At 32.6% G+C, this 23,583-nt stretch overlaps 1 protein-coding gene across 1 annotated transcript in view; it reads left to right on the top strand.

Annotated features, from left to right (window-relative positions):
- Positions 1 to 23,583, top strand: part of LOC148312697 (protein-L-histidine N-pros-methyltransferase) — a 207,952-nt gene that overhangs the window by 58,334 nt on the left and 126,035 nt on the right. The window contains exon 2 of the mRNA XM_088275447.1: positions 9,351 to 9,541. Within this exon, the coding sequence (XP_088131573.1) occupies positions 9,351 to 9,541 (191 nt within the window). The remainder of the gene's footprint in view (positions 1 to 9,350; positions 9,542 to 23,583) is intronic.

Here is a 23,583-nt window from a genome sequence, read left to right as displayed (position 1 = left end):
ATGCCCAGACTTCTATATTCTTCTTCATCTTTAATGAGACGTCAAAAAAATTATGTGAAAATAACTCCTGTAATTGGAGATAATCCAGATTTTGTGAACAAGTATTTGGACACACTCAAAATGTTGTGAATATTTTTTTCGTCTTCATCCATGTTGAGATGTCAAAAATGTAAAAAATAACTCCCAAGTGGAGATAATCCAACAAGTGTGTGGACTCTGACAAAATGTTGTAAATAAAATTTGTTACTTGCGTCGCTATAGTCCTGATGTCCCGTCGTAGCACTCGCGCATGTGTCGGTGTATCGGTCTGAAGGTGTGCGTGTTTTTTGTTTAACAAAAATTTTAATTTGAGCTAGCGTGAAATTAAGGTTTGCCGCCTTTGTACTGTGGCTACCAGGGACCGATGTGAGTGAGGCGGTCATTTCACATATCATCATCAGCCTCAAATCTGTATTACTGACGGAGACCGTCTTCTCCACTACTGTAATTATAATTATATTCTTACGGGTCTGTATCATTAAAATTACATTCGGCCCCGCATTCTACAATTTAATTACCGTTCATTCTGACCAACCCTTTTCTATAAAAATGGATATGTATATGCTAACCCTGTCCTTATGTATCACTCAATTATGGGTGTTTTGCCAATAAATGTCTTTAAAAACAGCCCGTCGATGGTTGCTTCTCGTTGGTAGGGACAAGGTAGAAAGTAAATTAATTAAAGTCCAGGTGTAATTCTTTTATTGTAAAACCTTTATACTCTAAATTGTTATTGTACCTCTTGTATGTAATGTATATAATCTAATAATAATAAAAAAATAAAAATAAAACAAATAATAAAAATAAAATAAAATATTAACATATTAGTATTTCGGCTCAACACAGGCCATGCCTAAAGAGCCGTAATACACTTAGTAAAAAAATGTATGTATCTATGAAATAAATAAATAAAAAATAATAAAATAATAAAAAAAACTGTTTTGTTCACTACTTTGTTTATTATTTTTTAAGTCACCTTATATTACATAATATAAACTATTTTATACACTTAATTTACTTCATCTACATTATATACATTTACATTTCCTTACAGTAAACAAAACATTTATTTTTAAATTCTTTCAATTCAAAATTATAGCACAACTGTTGTTGCAACAATCATATTTTTATTTTGTTTTTTTTTTTTCTATTTGAAATCTTTACTTAATTAGCGTATAGATAAATAATTATTCAGATGTACCTAACTTACCTAAAATGGATCCACAGATTTACATTACTAAAGCAATAGATTCCACAAAACAATTACTTTGTAGTACAACAGATAAATAATTGTAATATTCATCAAATAATAAGACAAGAGCTTAGTCTGTCCAGTGATGATGTCGGTAACGACGAATTAAAAAAATAAGTTAAAAAAGTATGTAATTGTTGATTTTTATTCTTTCTTTTTTTCAAAACGTGTCATATTTTTTTTGTATTCTACTTTTGTTAAAAACGTAGTTCCCACCGAAGCGATTTTAGTTTTATGCATTCAACTAAAAACATTAAACTTTTTTGTAACATAATAAATACTATAAATATTTCGAATATTGTTGAAATTTTAACTCCGATTTAAACTATATGGATTAGTAACTATATTATGGAGTTCAATAACTAATTTTTCACTTTAGTGGATTCTAGTTTTTTTTCTACCTTGCTCATATATAAATTCTTCAATATTTGACATTTTGTGTGTGTATTTAAAAATATAATATGAGAAAAGCTACTAAAATATTATTTTATTAGCTTAAAAATATAGTTTATGTGCTAACGAACAATCTTTTTAATTAAAGCATAAATATAACTTCCAATATTTAAGTAGTTTGGTTGGCAATCATGGCTATAATTTATAAAAAAATATTTGTGAATAAATGAAAAATAAAATTATGTATATAAACAATTAAAATTTTTGATAGTCAGATATTTTGTTCTATTGTTATAATTTGTATTGAGATTGTTGATGTGATGTGACAAATTATGATTATAATATAATAAATAAAAATAAATGGGTATAAGGATGAATATTACAAGTGATCGCTTAAACTAGCCAATAACATTTCTTGAATGTTTTTCGCAGATACTTTGTGGCACATTTTATAAACTTTATAAAATTAAACAACTTTGTTTTTTTTTACCTCTTTTGGTAATTCAGAATTCTCTATTATTTCTCGGATAATACTTTTACTTTCTGTAACTGGTACATTTGTGAACAGGCTTTTTATATCAAAGGATACTGATTTGGAATTACTTGATAATTGTTTGTCCTTTAAAACAAAGTTGTTTAATTTTATAAAGTTTAGCCAGTAACATAGTGTAAGCCCTGTAAATGCCCATACTTCCATATTCTTCTTCATCTATTTTTGTGATATTGATAAAAACAAAAAACAAAAAACAATATGTATATATATATATATATATATATATATATATATATATATATATATATATATATATATATATATATATATATATATATATATATTATATATATACATATTTATATGTTATATATATATATATATATATATATATATATATATATATATATATATATATATATATATATATATATATATATATATATATATATATATATATATATATATATATATATATATATATATATATATATATATATATATATATATATATATATATATATATATATATTATATATATATATATATATAAATTTATATATATATATATATATATATATATATATATATATATATATATATATATATATATATATATACATATATATATATATATATATATATGTATATGTATATTTGTGTATGTATATAGATAATTCCTAAGTGGAGTAAATCCATAATTTGTGAACAAAAATTGAGACACGCTCAAAATAAAATTAATTGTATAAGTTCATTTGCTGATTTGTTTGTATTATACGTGAAAAAATCTTGGTCAAGTACGCCTGTAGAAGCACTTAGCACCTAGCGAGGAATGATGGTTCCATACCGAGATGAAGCCATATTTTTTCCGGTCGTCCGTTGATTGTTTTTGTTCCAAATTCCACCCAGTTCAAGCACCTACATACTCTTACATTACCTCTTACAGTTCGCATACAAATTCGTACGACTTGATTGAAGTATTTTAATGACTGCAAAGAGTGACGAATTAAATGTTTCACTCTCTTGTACCTACCTGCTTTATTTTTATGATTCAATAAAAAATCAAATTCCCGACGTGATTGAAGTTTTTTTGGTGTTGCCTTTACCTTTTATCAGTTACATTGCGAAATTTTTAATTTATATTAAACGTTATGATAAAAATTGGTCTTTTGATTTTTGTTCGGGTATTTTGAGTCGTTGGTAATTCTCTCACTCTCAAATTTCATTTATAACGATCATCACACCATCATTTTATAAATTGATTACTCACCAATAAAATCTTCATATGTATATACATATAAATTATATATTGTGAATGAAATAGGTTTTTTTATGTTTTTTTCTTATTTGTTTTGTAAAATGTAATATTTCTGCTATGACATTAATAAGTATTTCAATTGAATACCTTTTTCATACAAACACATATCGTAGTTCGACTTTTTATAATGCGTGCATAAAAGGGTTATAAATACATTATAAACTGTTCTCTTAATAAGCAAAATACGTGGTTAGAATGATGAAAGTCTAGATATTTACAGGGATTACGACCTGGCATCGATTACGATCATAGGCGGGTTTAGGTTATCATTTTATATGTGTGTAATATTCACCATTCTACCCATGATTGACAACCATAATATTAAAATTTTTGAAGTTTATTTATCTTCACTTGCCATCTTCTTTCACATGCTAGTTCTCGGCACCATCTATGGTTGGACGTAGTTAGTTTTTTTTTTATAAACAGAGACCGTCATTAAATGTACGTATGTTTCTTTCCAAATTATTTTACATATTAGAGAACGCCTGAAAATGTACAGTTCACGGGCAGTATATATTTATAGTTTAATAGATTTGAGTAAGATATATTTAGCCCTAGAGACCCTTTTAAATGTATGTGAGATCCTCACTGAATTAATTTACATCTTGGGAATCGCCTGATGTATGTAAAAATACATATTACTTAAAAAATTTAACATAAAAGATGAAGAAATAATTATGCAAAATTTCGACCGATAAAACCAGTAAAATCGGAAGCCGTTTTTTGTGAATTCTGGTTAATCCCATTTATCAAACGAAGTGTTCGACTCTCCGTGTGTGTGCATAAAACGAATGTGAAACAAGTATTTTACAAGACCGTTTATACGTTTTATAGTATGAGACCATATAAAACAACCTCGCCTACTGAATGGTACATTACCACGGATCATAAAGGCCATCACAATAAAGCTCCCAGATCACACTCGTCCGTCTCGCGGCCGGGTATATGATCTTTCATTAGTGTATCTCGGTCGGTTATTGCCTAGTAACACTGGTAGCGGTGTCGGCTTTGAGTTTGACGTCTAATCACCTGACTATAATTGGATAATTTAACAGCTCGGTGTCATACTGAGCCGGCCAATGGGAAGACGGGCCGTTTCGTTACTTCGGGGGTACCTCAAGGACGTACTCTTGTGCCTTGGCATTCTACCAAGTGAATAATTGCCGGACTGGATGATTTATATTCTTATTTACCGTCAGTGTACATTTTTATTAATTTTAATTAAAGGTTTCGGTGTTCATCGTCCGCTTCCGTAGCGTGGTTCGTCCCCGTTCTAACAAAGATTCACCAATCAGAAATTCCTACGGTTTCCCTCAAATCCTGTAAACCTTTCCTTTATAAAAGCCCAGTAATTGCTTATACCCGTAATATCATATTTAAGTTTTGTACATACTGACATTTCTTGGTGGAACTACATTTTACATGATAATAAAACAACAACTATGTAGCCTACAATCTCTTCTACTTCTTCTTTTTCTTCTTGGTGTAGGCCTTTTGGCCCGTTTTTAAGCCTCCTGCGATGTCGATTTCCAGCTATCAATCCATCTCTGTGGTGGCCTGCCCGGTAGTCGTCTATCTTCAGGTTTACAGTGCAGTGCAATGTAGGGGTGTCTGGATGGTTCCATTCTCATTGAATTCTCATCCGCACCCAATCACGCATAGACCCCGAACGATCACAATATAGTGGAATGCGATGTGTTTAAAGCTATATATTATAAATTATTTTTGACATCTCAAGATGGATGAAGAAGAATATGGAAGTTACTGGGTATTTACAACGCTTACGACCGTCATAAGCTGGCTTAAGTGACTACTTTACACACGTGAAACATTCACCAATTCTACCCATGAATGACGACTACACTACTCAAATTCATGAAACTTAGATATATTGATCAAACTTAAAGCACAGTGTGCAAGAGTCACTAGAGACATATGGTGGGATGAGAAAATCTTTTGTTAAGTGGAAACTCTTTCATTTGTATGTGAGGTCCGAATCCTGGATTATAAACACATATGAACAGGTATTAGGACACACTTAAAATTTTGGATATATTATAAATTAAGTGAAGGAACTCTATGTTAAGAACATAACTGATTATAATATAAACATGTATGATTTAAAATCAAGATACATAGCGTTATTAATTTTCACTAATATATTACAATACATTACTTATCTTGAATAGTGTTTTTTGTTGTGACGGTAAAACCCGGCGAGCATAATACAACATGCAACCTTCTTAGTATTGTAATGGTACGCATACGACTAGTATCAACGTATTGTTTGACGTGAGAAATAATTAACAGAGCTTTGGTTTAATTCGTTACTCCTTTTTTAAGGCGCTAATAGTGAAAAGCTCGAGTTGTATGGGTCGGCGGAGGCTTTGAGACCCCAGGATCAAAAGGCATCCTTCACAGGCCGTTTACTGCTACCGTCATTGTTGACCGTTCCCTAATTGATCCTCCAAAGTACCGCCGCTCCAGAAAAAGGATAAGTCCTTTACACATTGTAGAGCTATTTAAGTTAATGGCGGACTTGTACCGAAGGATCAGCGTATCGATTTGATTTAATCCTTCGTAAGTTTAGACATGCATGAAAATAAAGTATTTTCCTGTTCATCCAAGTTTGACTGAAGAAAATAACATATTATTTGTTAATTTGGCATTAACTTCGTGGAATGACATGTTGATTATTTAAAATATAAAAAACTCGTATTATACCACTTATTGAGTTTTATCTTACAACATTTTGAGTGTGTCCAAATACTTGTTCACAAATCTGGATTATCTCCAATCAAATGAGTTATTTTTCAAAAATAACTCCTATAATTGGATATTATGCAGATGAGTGAATAAGTATTTGGACACACTCATAATGTTGTAAATAAATTAACTGGTCAAATTATAAGCTAAAATAATAAAAATGAAAATGATATTTTCTAGCGTTTCTCGTGTATGTGATTATAATCCAGGATTCGAACTTCACATACTAATACAAGAGTTTCTGCTCAATAAAAAGCTTCTTTTCATCTCACCAATAGATGTCTCTAGTGATTCAAGAACAAGGTTTCTAAATTGGTTCATATATATAGAACTTCCAAGAATTTGAGTAGTGTGGTTGTCAATAATGGGTAGAATTGGTGAATGTTACACGTGTGTAAAGTGATCACTTAAACCAGCCTATGACGGTCGTCAGCCCTGTAAATGCCCAGACTTCCATATTTTTCTTCATCTTTGGTGAGATGTCAAAAAATAATATGAGTTTTATTTTATTACACACGACTAGTTTCAAAAATTACAGATGTTTTCATCGACATGGGATCATAAAAACTCACCACCTGTTGATGAAAACATGTGTAGTTTTTTAAACTAGTCGTGTGAAATGAAATAAAACTCAATTAGTGGTCTAGTACAAGAGTTTTATTTTTAATAATCAATATGTCATTCCATTAGTCCATAAATAATATGTTTATAGATTTGGCGTTTAGTTTGTAGAACTCCATTTTAATTTATATATCAAAGGTTAAAATCAAACACTAGTTTTAAGAGTTTACTTAATTGTATTTTAGTGTTAAAAGCACATAAAAATAAAATTGTTTTTTTGTTTCGGCATTTTCTTACGATATGTATTATTTTTAAATAAAACACAGATTTTTTGAGTCTACTAAGTTGTATTTTATTAACAAAAACACATAAAAAATTATACTGTGACAATTGTTTCGCCTTGTTAGGGCATTATCAAATTCATTTTCTTACGACCTCGTTATGTCATTTTCAAACAATCTAAACATTAGTTTGAAAATGCCATAACAAAGCGAAAAAAATTGTCAATTTTTTTTTGTAACATTTAATATATAAAAAACTAACTAACTAGCCACCACGCCGCTTCTCCGCAGGGGTAGGCAGAGAGAATAGAACGCCACACCCCTCTGTATTTGCAAACATTCTTCGCCACTCCCACGTTCATGCATCTCCTCATACATACCCATATCACATTTAATATATAAATAAATAAGATGTTTCTGTGTTGTTTTAATTTAGATCTTGTAGTTTTAGTTATTTTATTTGTCCCTACTTGAATGTATTTGAAATTGCAGTTAAATATATTGAAATCTAGTAGATGAGAGGCAATCAGCACATATTTTCTGGATCATATTTGACTATACAAACCTCCATTGTGCCACTAATAACTTTACGTTCTTATTTCTCCCGCCATTGACTCTCGGCTGCCGGATACGGATTGAATGAACTGGCGGGAATGTTGTGATTAAATAGTCTTCTATTCACAGAGCCATCATTCCTATTAAATTCATTCATTCCCATTCACCGGAGTGCCGTTCATGGTAGGAAACCTGAGCACATTATCGCTACAGTTAATACGTACCAACGTTTAAAATGTTCAGCCACACCGCTGAATGCGTAAACTGAAGCAAGCTACAAACTAGAGACTAGACCAACTGTCAACGCAATATGAGGTGTATAGAAGTATGAAGGTACTTACTTCAAAGAATAGGTCACCTTCTTCAAATAATAGGTCACTTACTTTAAATAATTCGAGAAGACTTTATAAAACAAAACGACTTTGTTTCAACCACTTTTTATTGGTACACTTTATCCAACCGGTTTCGACAAGAACCTTGTCATCATCAAACAAACTAAAGTTGTTTTATTTTATAAAGTTTATAAAATGTGCCACAAACTAGCTGCGGAAAACATTCAAGAAATTCGAGAAGAGTCCTACATTCATTTCATAAAGGTGGAAACCTGAGTACATAATCGGTACATTTAGTATCTACCAGCGCCAACGTTTAAAATATTCATCCATACCACTAAATGTGTAAAGTGAAAAAACTACAAACTAGAGACTAGACCAGCTGTCAACCCGATATGAGGCGCATAGAAATATGTGGGTACTGTAATAGGTCACTTAGGTACTTCAAATCATTGAATCTTGAGAAGAATCTTCATTACATAAAGGTCTCTGCTCATTTAAAAAAACTTACTAAACACAAGCATATATGATCCGAGAACTAGGATGTAAAGAAGGAGTGTCAATCAAAACATAAACACAAGTTGAGAAATTTCAGCAGTGTGGTTGTCAATCATTGGTAAATTGATGAATATAACACGTGTATCCAGGCATCACTTTAACCAGCCTATGGTAGGCCACAAGCCCTGTAAATACACAGACTTCCATATTCTATGACAGTTTCAAAACTACCTAAATAACTAACCATCACGCTGCTCCCCGCAGGGGTAGGCGAGAGAACGCCGCAATACTCTGTCTATGCAAACCTTTTTCGCCTTTTCACATTCATGCATCTGCTCGTACATTCCCGCCGACTATTCCGACTCGACCACATTCAAGTGTTTGAAATACTTGTTTATGCCAAATTTTCCTCAATCTTCCTCTCCTTCATTCTACATTTATCCCATATATTTCGGCTGTCCAAACTTAAAACACAGTAAGGGACATTTTTTTGCAGTACGTTTTTTTTGCATTTTTGGACTAATTAAAATCTACTTAGTCCAAAAATGCAAAAAAACGTACTACAAAAAATGTCCCTTACTGTGTTTTGAGTTTGGACAGCTGATTTGTTTAACCGTTTTTACTCGTTCGTTTGTTCCACGTATCCAAACCATCCCAACACACCTTTCTTAATGTTATCAATAATGCTTATCTCAGCCTTGCAGTTTTTCCTTATTTCACCATTGAAACATCTATCATACATCGTTTCTTTTTTGCTAATATTTCAGGATATTTCTGCCTGTATCAAATAATTTTTAGTGCTTTCACAAAAATATTTAAATTATGCTGATGACATTGTACTCACTAAACTTATCTCTTTTAGTGGTATCGTTGTGACGTCACCTCCCTGAGCGAGGAAGTCAGCAGCCGATTCAACGAGCTATGTCCTGATGAAGACACACGCGAGTTCATCCGGAACTCGATAGAGAAGTCTTCTTGGATGTGGACACAGATCTGGCATTGCTTAGCCAAGACGTTCCTCAGTTTTTTCATGACCAGAACAGATATTAATGGGTGAGTCACTTTTAATTTGTCTAAATATATCATAGAAGAATGATGTTCCATGTTTGTAAATAATTATACATTTAAAACACTTTCCTAATCATCCATTGTTAACTTTGTGATCAATGGATGGTAAGGAGAGCGTTTTATTACCATACCACAAAGTTATCAATGCTTTTAATATACAAAATCTTTATAAAGATTCGTAATTATTTAAATTTGTACATAACCTTAACCAAATCTCTATTCACGTATTTCTTTTGCCACTCTTGTCGACATTAAAATCAACAAAAAATATTAAAATTACAAAAACGTATAAGTTACAAATTTGATCTACAAATAATCAAGTCAAACGTCGAACCTAAATTTCCGCTACACATTTTATTTCTAAATATATTGAATCTAGACACCTCGTACGGTTTATAATTTTTACATTTTTGTATGAATTTTGTGGTTCAGGTTACTATGCTGGTAATCTGAACATAAACGTCACAATTTTTAATTATTTTTACTTTTTTAATTAGCTTTTCTGTAACGCTATTTGTTTTTAAATTTGTCACGGTACTGAAGACCAAGATTTTTATCATTTGTAAATTTCAAACGAAATTACATTGTACATTTTTACATATTGTAATGAATGTGGGTGCGTTGCTGACAGTTGTGACAACAACATCCCGCAACCGTGTGAATACCCATGTAGTCTGGCAAACGGTCATTCTAGATTAGTCTACCCTTAAAAGCAGTCACTCACTTAGAACTCCTGTGAACTTATTTATAGATTTGCGAAAATCTTTTTTTTAAGCCTTAAGTAAATACCACTATTTTTTTATCTTCCCAATCTTTCTTGCACGTTCAAGAGTTCTTGCTTTTCATGGTTGATACAGACGAAAAGCAAAAAGTAATATCATTAGTGTTGTATGTACTTACATTGTTTCATAATAACTGCTTCAGTATTATAAGGTTTAATCGTCGTTTCGAATTAATGTCAATTTTCCACAGAGCTCCCTACTTAGTGTCTGATTTTTCCTCATTACGCACTTGCATTCACGGCATTGGGACCATTCACGACATCTCACTATTTAATTCCTCCGCTCTTTCCGGCGTAATTTTCTTTTATTATTTTACAACTTAATGTGAACGGAGCACAAAGGCGACCTTAATTACGCCAAGGAACGTAAGTACAGCAGAAGCCGGTTATAACGCGCATTCGGATATACCACGGGTCTTTTTGCCATTTTTGTTTTAAGGCGTTCAGAGTAAAAATGCGTACAAGCAGTGCAATATACAACGAGCATATTCAACGAGCCGGAAATTATCAAAGATATAACTAACTAACTAACCATCACGCCGCTTTCCCGCAGGGGTAGGCAGAGAGAATAGAGCGTCACACCACTCTGTCCTTGCAAACATTCTTCGCCTCTTCCACGTTCATGCATCTCCTCATACATACCCGCCGATTGTTACGACTCCTAACCTGACCACTTTCAAGTATTTGGCATACCTGATCGTGCCATGTTTTTCTCGGTCTTCCTCTGCTCCCTTCCTTTGATAAAAAAAAGCTACTTGTTTTTTATCAAAGATATAATTAACCAATATCAATATAATTGGTCAATATCGACAAAGATGAAATAATTTGTCACGTCGTAACAGATGATTTTATAGTCAATAATATAAAGAACGAAACGAATATAGAGGAAGCTGACGAAGACGTGCATTTGAGAAGTCAGTTGATGTTTTAACATATCAAGAAGTGCAAGGATTAAAGACTGCGATTGGATGTCTAGAGGCATAACAAGACTTTGACCCAGTAAAAATCTTGCATTTAGTTTCGCTTTGAAATTCTATTCCCAAGAAAAGTTCGTATAGAAAAAAAACAGTAAAAGATTACTGATTCTTTTTTGAGTGATTGTGTTATGATTTTATATTTTTATTTATATTTGTTAAAACATGTATTGAAATCATAAAAAAAGGTTTTTTTTCATAGAAAAGAATGATAATTTTGGACAATTCGTTTATGCCACTTTGATCATACATATATGTATATAGGAGTAGAACCATAATAGGACATGGACCGCGTAGCAAGACTGAAGAGGTAATAGGCAGGACATGTTGCAAGGCAAGACCCCACAAGATAGACCCCTAAAATTTTAAGATGGAGACCTTGAGAGAATAACAGGCGTTGGAAGACCTAAAAAAAATGATCCGACGACACAGCCGCTGTGGGAGGTAAAAATTGGCTGCAAGCGGCAACAGACTGAAAGAAATGGAAGAAACTTATATCCAGCAGTGGAAGACAGAAGGCTGAAGAAGAAAGAAAGAAGAAAGATCATATAACGCGGGTGAGATACGCTGCCCGCAAATCCGCGTTATAACCGACTTCCACTGTACAACCATGCCTGTCCATGCCCCGTACACCATACGCCATACGCGTGATGCTAATGTGTTCTGCACTTGGTATTCCAGAGTCCTCCGCATTTATATAAATTATAAATCGTCCAGTAATTCAGTTTTTTTTCAATCGCAATTCGTTTTTAAATGCACAAAGAACGCAACTGATAATTATATCTTTCTGGACAGATTGCATGAAAGTCGTGTGGAATTTATCCCCTACGGTTCTCGGAACGTTTCGTTCACGGGATAATTAGGAATTTGTAATTATGACTACCGATCACTCCTTTACGCGGTGCCGTTACATTTTAGGGTTAAAATGTTGATGAGTCCGGCCACAATAGGAATTCCACCAACGAAATATTTCTTTGTAGATGGTTTTTTGTTGCTGTTTTTCAATCGTTTCTGAACCCCGCCAAGTTATACACGCTCGCTTCGAATGGCAGAATCTAACATCGCACTGAGAAGGTCGAAATCGAATTACCACAAATTTGTGATTAGTTACTGAAATGGCATAATTTTACATAACATATGGTACTTCTCAATCATATAAAGAATCGCAACTAACTAACCATTACGGCACTTCCCCCCAGGGAAAGGCAGAGAAAATAGAACGCCACACCACTTCTTCATGTATTTCCTCATACATAATACCCGGCTATTGTTCCGCCTCTGACCTGACCACTTTCAAGTATTTGAAATATTTCAACTTCTGATTCTATTTTCAACTTCATTCGCCTCACATATTTATTTAACCTTTCTTCCTCGCTCATTTGTTCCACAAGTCCCAAACATCTCAGCACACCTTTCATAAGTTCATCGATAGTGCTTATCCAGCAATGCATTTTTTCCTCATTCACCATCCGAACATCTATCATATTTCGTTTCGCCGCACATTCGTTTGAGAGATCGCATTTGGACTACATTCAGTTCACTCTTACTTTTCTTTTGCCAACTCCATCTTTCACTTCCAAACATTAGAGTTGGCACCAGGACATCATTGATAGTGGAAACTCCAAAGAATCGTCATATATTTACTTATTTCAAAAAAAAATATATAGATTATAATAACATCGTGAATTAATTTTTTACATCTCAACGTAGATAGAGAAGTTTGGGCATTTACTTCGTAGGCTGGTTTAAGTAATCACTTACACACGTAACATCGTGAATTATACCATTGTATATTCTAACGAATTTCTCTATGGGACTTTTATCTTCCATATACAAAAATGTTTTAAATATTTATTTAGCTTTATCAAAAGAATGAAAGGATTATACGACACACAAGTCTCAGATTTTTATAGTCCCGTAATATAAGAATTATCATAAAGAAACAATCTAACCTTCGACATTTCCCCCTAATGATCTCACCTATACACACACAGCTTCCACTCGCCGCCGAGATAGACCCGCTTTTGTTCTTTCGACAATATAAATATATGTATAAGAACAAACAATAAAAACGTGATGTATTGCAAAAAATGTCAACCTTGTCGCGACCAGACGAGTTTTGTTAATTTGGACCAAAGGACTTTTCGCCGCCGCTTAACCATACGCCTAACGATTTGCAATTTATTAACACTTGGTAGAAGCTTTTACATGTGGTCCGAATGTGCAGAAAAATAAAGAAAACACATAGTCATCAAGGTTGGTTTCCGTATCGTTTTGGTATCATATGAACACGTTTGCCGTGCTCTTATACTTTTTGTGTTTCACGTGAAATGGCCCTGTTTCATTAATAACTTTATATGTTGAATATATTCTGCGTATATTGCGTTAAGATTGAATATACATTTTCATCACAGTATCATATTTGCTTTACTCACAGAACACATTTGCTTTACTCTTATTCTTTTTGTGTTTTACATGAAATGGTTCTATTTCATCAATAACTTTATATGTTGTATATGTTCTATGTTTATTACATTAAGATTGAATATATTTTTTCATTACAGTATCATATAAACACGTTTGCTATACTCTTATACTTCTTGTTTTAAATTAAATAGTTCTTTTTCATCAATAACTTTATATGTTGAATATGTTATTATGTTAATAATGTTTACATAGATTGGATATTGATTTTCATCACAGTATCATATGACACACTCTTATCCTTTTTGGCTTGCACATGAAATGGTTCTATTTCATCAATAACCTTATACATATGTACAACATATTTTCTATTTCACCGATAATTTTACATGAAGAAATATGTTATGGGAACATAGGATCCATAGCCTAATCATTATGTGAACCAATCGCCATGGATCTTCCTCGAAAGACATACGAAAACCAAAGAATTTATGGATGCTGCAGAAAGAAAATTCAAAAGCCATGGCCTAGGTGACGTTGCCCATGCCAGAAGAATCTACAACCTGAAGACGAGGAGAGGTGGCTCCAACAGTCTACAAAGATGATAAATTGGGATGGAGCCAGAAAAAAGAAGATGTGTTATATTTCATCTATAACTTAATATGTGGAACGCATAATCTATTTCATCAATTATTTTTTCTTTAATCTCTAAAACCATTTGACAATTATTAACCTCGTCTTTGAAGATCTAAATATATTTTTTATTCCTTAACTCTTTGTGTGAGCATTATTATCTCTCTGTTATTGTCCCTTAATAAATTAATCTTGGGAAAACGAACAAGAGGCCGCCCAAGAACTTCATACTTCCAGGATTTGAAGCGGCTCATGGACGTCTCCTCCTATTCGCAGCTCAAGAGGATGGCGACTGACAGAGACAAGTGGCTGACACTACAAGGCGCTGCCTTTAGAAGATGATGATGAAATTAATCAATCTCTAAAAAACTCACGAAGCCATAGATGTCCAACCGTCTCGCGACTACCCTACCATTTCTCATTTTCAGCGAATTACTGCGGCGCATTTGAATCCCCGAATCTCGGGAGGAGCAAAAATGAATTTCAATTTCCCAACAAAGGATCAGCGTAATACATCATCTTGTCCCGAAATGTCCTGTTTCTTGTGGCCTTAAACGTTTGATTTCTGCGCTCGTCTCGCTCCCTCGAGGGGTTTTTTTCATATCCTGTCTCCGTCTACCCATTGTAAAGGTGGACGTACACTTGTCGTCGCATTTAAAAGCCGAGTGAGTGTAATTAATTCTACAGACGAAATTCTTACGTTTCGTTAACGTGTGTTGCTGCTAACCCGAGCCCGCCTTATTCATCGGCCTGCCCTTGGAACGGGGTTAGTTAAACCCACCGCGGACATACACGACGCGAATAAAAGCATTTTTTATGTCAGTTTAAAGTCGCCTTGTTGAATATTTAGGTCTTCAGTAAATTCATTATGATTTTGCACAATATCAAATTGTAACCTGTACTTTCAATTTCAATTCAATTCAATTTATTTATAGATAAAATACACATTACAAACTTAAATTTAAATCGTATACATTAACAAAAATAGAAAGTAAGCTAGAATACTATTAATAATATAAAGTTAATGCCGAAACAATAAATAAGAATACTATTGCTAAAGGCGCAGAAGAATCCAACTTTGGAAAACTCCTTCAGACACATGGAATAGATCAATATCTAATGAGATATTTTCAGCATAGCGGTAGCTCTTCCTACAGGCATAACCATCGGCAGGTTGGTTCTGTGTGTAGGAATGTGAAACAATCTTTGTCGACGCTGTCTTAGGTAACTATCGGGAACATACACACCAATGTTCGGATAATTTCAGGATTATCGATCATACCACGTTCCATCTACTGTTATCATATGACTTACGTTATATTTTAAAATGTTTTCCCATCTTCATTGTTACTAGCCGCTTGAGAATTTATCTCTTCTGTAATATGGTATTACTTGAATAGTTGATATTCGTCAAGTTAATCCAAGTCGCTTTGGCAAAATCTCTAATTAAACATTGATATCTTACAAAATATCCTTTGACATCATCCCAACATATGAGTTTACAAATACAATGGTTCAAATAATGATGAAAACGACTCACAGCAACCTAACCCAACCAAACCGATTTTCAACAAATTCACCAAAGAAAAATGGAAAGCAAATGTGAAGAATTTTGAAACAATATATTATTTATTAAAATATTAGAATTTAAGTTATACATTATTAGGCCTTTATGTGGTACTGTGTGTAATAATTTTAAACTTTATAAAATAAAACAACTTTGTTTTAACCACTTTTTATTGATACACTTTTTCCAACCGGTTTCGACGAGAACTTTGTCATCATCAGGGTTTACGTACTAATTCTAAAACATCGAAATACTCATAGTTAGGTTAAAGTTAATTAATTAAGAGTATTTCAATGTTTTAGAATTAGTACATAAACCCTGGTGATGACAAGGTTCTTGTCGAAATCGGTTGCGAAAAGTGTACCAATAAAAAGTGGTTAATAACAAAGTCGTTTTATTTTATAAAGTTTATAAAATGTGCCACAAAGTATCTGCAAAAAACATTCAAGAAAAAGTAAAAAATTTAGTTTATGTGAGTGGAATGAATGATTTGTATCTATTATGCTGAAACAAATAAAATAAGTTAATGTCCATGATTAGGGATTAGAATCGCAGTTTGCTTTGTCGAATCCGGTTGATTGTTATTCTTATAGAATCCCCGTCTCGGCAGTATCGCGATCTAGCTCTGTCGGCTGTTGTCGCGATGGGGGCAGAGGCGATATTGGGCCGCATGTAGCGAGCCGCCGGACGGACGTTTGTATGAGGGCCGACGCTAGTGCGATCGCGGCCGATTAAAGGGCGAAAAATGCCCCTTCGCCGCGACTCGGGAATGAGAGGAATCGAATATTTGAATGCAAATTTGCGTATGGCTCGATTATTTAGGCGCTGTTTCTGTATTGCGTTGCCAGTATTCGTGTCCCTTGTTGTGCCGTTCGAAATGCATTTATTTATTTATTTATTTGGAGATTTAACAGAACAGTTATATAAATACATTTACAATAATGCGTAACAAAAAAACAGGTAATTGTAACATTCCAGTTACAAAGTTTCACATATCGCTCACTCTTTTTAACAACGTCATATATCAAAAATCGTCAATTTTCAGTTGTGCGTGTTTTGAGAATGCCCAGAAAATGTACTATATCACAGCAAAAACGGAATATTTTTAACTTAATATTTACCTGCCACAGGGCAGAATGTGTTGTTTTTGCATTTTGAAGAAAAGGTATTGTTTAATTATATTTTTAAAGGTACCTACTAAATATTTTTCAAATGGAGAAAAAACATTCAGGTTTTACCTAAAAAGATCTGTTGCACAGTAAAAAATTCAATAAGTGGCCTGATATTTATTTTTAATATATTTTATTATATTTTTAAACATTAAAAACGATCTCCTGAAAAAACAAGTTTTTTTATGTATGACGCTGTTGAAAGGAGTGAGCGATATGTAAAGGGAAATATCAAAGCTCAAGTCCAAAACAAATTATGTTAAATTCCCAAATTAAATTAAATTAAATATTTTTTTGTAAAATCTGCATCTTCATAATTGTGACAAATCGGGATACGCGGTTTTCTTGGCAGCCCTTAGCGGGCCTTCGACTAAACAAAGGGCCTCTCTCCCGTCCGGCCCGATGCTAATTTCCGCTATCGGGCCCCGAATCTCGGCCGTTACTCATGCGGGGGCCCGAGCCCTGTCGCTCCGCCCTCCGCCCTCCGCCCCGCGCCCCCGCCCCATAATGAGCTGACATAATGATTCCTCGGTGTTTTACAATGGCCGGCCAACGCGGCCGGGGCCAATTACGATGATTTATGCGAGCCGAGACTCTTCCTACATCTTTTATCGCGTCTTCCCGCCGTTTCCGGGGAAAATCCCGCTTTTCTCCGGGATTAACAGCCTGAACGGCTTGGATTTCTTAATCGCGTTATAATGCAAACAAATGATCTCGTTTTGTTCAGTACCATATAATATCATTTTTAAGCTTGCACGCCTTGTTTTAAGAATACTAAGTTTACGAAATTTCTAAATTTTATTTAAATTAATTGTCCACCTTCGTAGTGTAATGGTCAGCACGCTCGGCTACCAAACTGGAGATCCCGGGTTCGATTCCCATAGGAGGTGAAAAAAATGGTGATTTTACACTATTTTATTTAATCAATACAATAGTGTAAAACCTGAAAAAAATAGTGGGACCCTGGACTGGTCCCTAAAGCGCAAGACTGATCACCTTACCTTGATGCAACTAACGATTAAGATAACACTGTGAGATACGATTCAGTGCTCTATGCACCATTTAGTGATAAGGACCATAAAAAAGGAGAAATATTTTCGTTTTTTTGTGAGATTTTTCCCAAGACTCGCACGTGCTTAAAATGTATTGTAATATATTTGGATATTTATAATTCATAACACATATACACAAACTAGTAAATAACAACAGATGTTTTATGCGAGTCTCTATTCCATTCCGAAAAAACGTTCATCAAAGCTGCCGACCGCGAATTTGATATAATTTTTCAAGATTTTTTTTTTACTTCCCATCAATTATTACTATTGATGAATCATTAAGATATAAGTTCTTTTTTGCTCGCACCATATCTGCCCTCGGGCAGTTTTGGATTTACAATTTTCAATTTAGAAAAGTAGAAACTTTGAAACCTTTATCAATGAGAGATGTTCTGAAATGGAGACAAAATACTAGTAGGGTGACCCCTAAAAAGATGGGCAGATGATATAAATAATCCCCTCCCAGAAATTGGTCAAAAAGAGCGTTGGACACGAAGGAATCGAGGATAAGTAGATGGTTGAGGAGGAAGAAGAAGAAGAAGTGAGATCACAAAAAGTTTAAAAACATTAAACCCTTTATACTTTTTTTTATTACCTAACGTCGAAGTGACTCTGAAATCTATCCACAGCTTATGCAACACCGCTTATCATGTCCCTACTCAGGCTTCAACTTTATATGTTTCATAGCCTATGCCTCGTGAGTGGATTTAGTCTTTATGTTTAAAGTTACTATAATTTCATGAGTGAAAATTCTAGGCAAAAATACTCGCAAGCCTTTATACTTGCGTACATTCCTATGTACTATCTTGTAGGAAAACGACAGCGACATTATAACATCATATACCACAGGGTGACGCAAAATTAATCACGCTATCGAAAGATGTTGCAATTTTTGCAAATGGCGTCGTACGTTAATCATATTAAACGTTTGTAAAATAGACAGCTGCAGAATACAGATTGATAAAACGGACACAAATGTATATCAACAATGGCAGCAGAGACTTGACAGATATCGTCTTTTCTACTTAACAGAAAAAAGTCCAAATAAACATATCCATCACTCAAAATCTTCTTTTTTTATCTAGTTAAAAAGTTATTAATAAACAAAATTGGACGATAATTTTTGAATGCCATTCTGAATTTGTTTATATACTGCAGCTGTCTAGTTCACAAATATCAAATATGATTGACGTACGACGCCATTTGCAAAAATTATAACATCTTCCGATAGGGTGATATTTTTTGCGCCACCTTGTATTATGGATACATTTTATTAAGGAAATTAATACGATTTCGTAAATTTAATATTTTAGTAGACCTACGTACGTATGTACCTACCTAAATTGTACTTCTTTTCATTTGAAAAAAATAAAATGCATTTTTTACGAGTTTATTGATATTTAATCCCAGTATGTGTTCAGAGCACATACGAACGAACAGTGTGAGTAACAGGAGCGCAGAATATTATAGGGGCGTCCTTTGGTAAGTAATTAAAATCACGTTCATACATTTTATCGATGAATAGGTCATAAATTATCTAGAAGACTGCCGCGCCCTTATCGACGAGGGAAGTATCAATTAAATTAGAAGCTCATACATACTAAAGATCCAACTGCGCTGAGCAACGAGGGTATATAAGAAGCTATGGAAAATAGTGACTCGGTACAAAAAGCTTCCCGACTTTCGTATACAAATACGATAAACATACGTATCCATAAACAGTTTAACAATAAATGAAAATAATCATTGTAAAGGTTTGTTTCTTTGCGTATTCGAAAGATAGATTTGTGTTTAATCTTATGGCGATTTAATAGATTTCAGTTTTGTACTGACATTTCTTGGTGGAACTGCATTTCATATAATAAAGTAACAACTTTATAGTTTTTTTCACATAAATTTTATTTGACCAGCAATGACCAGCAGATGTTGGTAACGGTCTGATGATGTCACTTACGACGAAACCCGTTCGCTGGTCAAAGAAAATTTATGTTTTTTTTTTTTTACATCTCATCAAAGATGAAGAAGAATATGGAAGTCTGGGCATTTACGGGGCTGACGCTTTACACACGTGTAACATTCACCAATTCTACCCATTATTGACAACCACACTACTCAAATTCTTGGAAGTTCTATATATATGAACCAATTTAGAAACCTTGTTCTTGAATCTTCCATATTCTTCTTCATCTTTGATGAGATGTCAAATAATAACATGAAAATAACTCCTGTAATTGGAGATAATCCGGATTTTGTGAACAAGTATTTGGACACACTCATAATGTTGTTAATAGATTTAAGTTTTGTACTGACATTTCTTGGTGGAAATGCATTTCATATAATAAAATAACAAGTGTATAGTTTTTTCCACATAAATTTTATTTGATTTGGTGGTGATGTCGGTAACGGTCTGATGATGTCGGTTACGACGAAACCCGTTCGCTGGTCAAAGAAAATTTATGTTTAAAAAAACTATAAAGTTGTTATTTTATTATATAACAAATATGGCTGACTAAGTATTGCACACACCACTTAGTCAAGCTGGAATAAAGATTTATTATTATTATTATCATAATATCTTGGTGAAAGTGATAGACAGACCGACCTTCCGCTCAACAATCAAGATAACACTCTATCGATGCGATACAGTTTGTGTCATTTGATACAAATGAAGATAAGAAGAAGAAAAATAATAACAAAAGTCATTTTTAATAATCGGCAGCTCATCAGACTTTTCTGTTTTTTTTTTTTTTTGCAGTCATTTTTATTTGCAATTATTTTTATTTAAACAATGGATGATAAGGAGAGTGTTTTATTCCGTCCCACAAAGTTATCGATGCTTTTAATATACAAAACAATTAACTATTTCATTAATTGATTCGGGACACGGTGTTTGAAAATGATGCTGAATGCATCGAAACACGTGTCACAGTAGATTTCAAGAAATAGTGGTATTTACTTAGTAAAACATTCATTAAAAATCAATAAATTATTACTTAATCAATCACATATTTATTTCAAAGACTGACTGTCCCCAAAAATTTGTCAAGCTATACTCAGATTTAATTGACAAACTTTTGAGGCATGATGTGGTAGTAATTATTAAAATTTCCCCTTTCTCCTATTTGTCTGTAGTTTGACTAATCTATTGCTATCCAGAGAGTATGTGTAGCTGCGGTTGATGAAAGAAGTGAAGAAAGATTATTAGGCGTGGTCGGGTAACTATCGATTAATTACTTAATGGTCGATTTTATCTACCGCATACCCTCAACTCGTGTGTCCTGTCCTAATGACTGACCTTTGTGCACCCCACAGGTGGTAAACTTACTAAATGAAATAAAAATATATGTTTATGTACATATATATATATATATATATATATATATATATATATATATATATATATATATATATATATATATATATTATATGTATATATATATATATATATATATATATATATATATATATATATATATATATATATATATATATATGTGTATATATATATATTATTCATATAAGATGCAAGTACAACAAACCACAAATTTGTGATCGACTTCATAAACTCAAGTGTCGTTTTAAAATATTTGACTCAAAATACCCGTGTTGCTTAGTTTTTATAGAGTAACATGGGTATTTTGGGTCCAACATTGTATATATATATATATATATATATATATATATATATATATATATATATATATATATATATATATATATATATATACATATATATGTATATATATATATATATATATATATATATATATATATATATATATATATATATATATATATATATATATATATATATATATATATATATATATATATATATATATATATATATCGTATATCGTTGTCATACAGGAGAAAATGACCAAGTGCATTTTTTTACAAAAACGTGATCATTGACTATTTGATATCTTACTAGCTTAATATTGCCCTGAAAAAAATCCCAAAGAATTTTAAACTTGGAAATATAATATATTGACTTATCAAAAATTACTAACTGCATTGATGTTTATTTTCTTGCCAAGCAAAAGTGACTTAAATGGCCCTCCTGAACATTTTACGTACCTGTACGACTACGATATGTGTAAATGAAACTCAATAAAAATCCCATTTTAAATTAAATTTAACTTAGTTAATACCACTATTTATTAATCTACGTATAATAAACCATATCCGCTCCCTAGGTGGAGCATATGGAGTCCACAAACTGTCTCCAGGCTTATCTGTCGGCTACCAGCTCCCTTGCATCCTCCCAAGTCAGATCCGCGTCCCGAAGTTCTGACGTATAATAATAATATTTTGAAAAGTGTTTCTTACTGACATTCATGTCATATGACATTGAAAATCACAAAACGCGATACTTAAAATCACAATCAATTTTAAGAAAAAGTATTATTTACCTAGTAAAACTTAAATTAATCATTTAATGGAAAAATCCAATTACTTAGACGAATAGATTCTGTATTTCTGAGAAACTTATAATTTTAAAAAATCAAACTAATGAGCAAAAAAATATTCAGGTGTATATAAAGGAGGGTAGGTAACAACTCCGGAGGGGGAGTTTAGAAAATTTATTAATCACTTGATACTTAGCCCAGAGTTTCATTATGAAATGAACCCTAACCTTTCCACGCATTAATCCTTAAGCCCTTTACTAATTACTCCAGCTTGCCTCATCATTTATTACTCTTAACGTGGCGTCAGCACTTTCACTAATAACGATTAAGTATAAGCTACCCTAAGTTAAAAATCATCCGTGATTTCGAGTGAGATAGGTTAGTTTTATATTTTGATATTGTACAATGCATTATCTTTCTTCATTTTTTTTATTAATTAAGATTACAAATATATAGGCCAAACTGCGAGAAATTTACAGATTAGAATTAAAGAACATCATAGCGGTCTTGTTAGTAATTATTTTTCGGAATTTGCAAATCACATAATAGATACTAATCACTCATTTCACTCTCATAAATTAAAATTATTACACCTTGTTCCATATAAAGGCCAAATTATGAATTATCTTGAAAATTTAGAAATCCAAAAAAAACTAAATTCTAATAATAATTTATAAAATATATATTGTTTCAAAATTCTTCACCTTTGCTTTCCATTTTTCCTTTGTTTTCAAACTCCGCCCCTTGACTAACCCCCTCCCCCTAACTTTCCTCTCTCCTTATTTATAGAACAATTTTATATTTTATATTTTAGTTACTATACAGACCTGAATGATGGAAGTTTAACTTCTGAAACATGTAGTCTATAATAAAACTCAAGTGGTAAAAAACAAGTGTTTTCTTTAATCATTGTAATAGGATTACAGTTTAAAATTATTTTCATTTGCATTTTATTTATTTATTTATTTATTATTTAATAACATTTATTTATGGTTCACAAACAATGAATAAC

The sequence above is a fragment of the Brachycentrus maculatus genome, unplaced genomic scaffold, assembly GCF_059751285.1.
Source record: "Brachycentrus maculatus isolate JH-2025_06_01 unplaced genomic scaffold, ASM5975128v1 h1tg000036l, whole genome shotgun sequence".
NCBI lineage: Eukaryota > Metazoa > Arthropoda > Insecta > Trichoptera > Brachycentridae > Brachycentrus > Brachycentrus maculatus.
The sequence above is the reverse complement of the archived record's forward strand: the minus strand, read 5'-3'. Positions and strand labels throughout refer to the sequence as shown.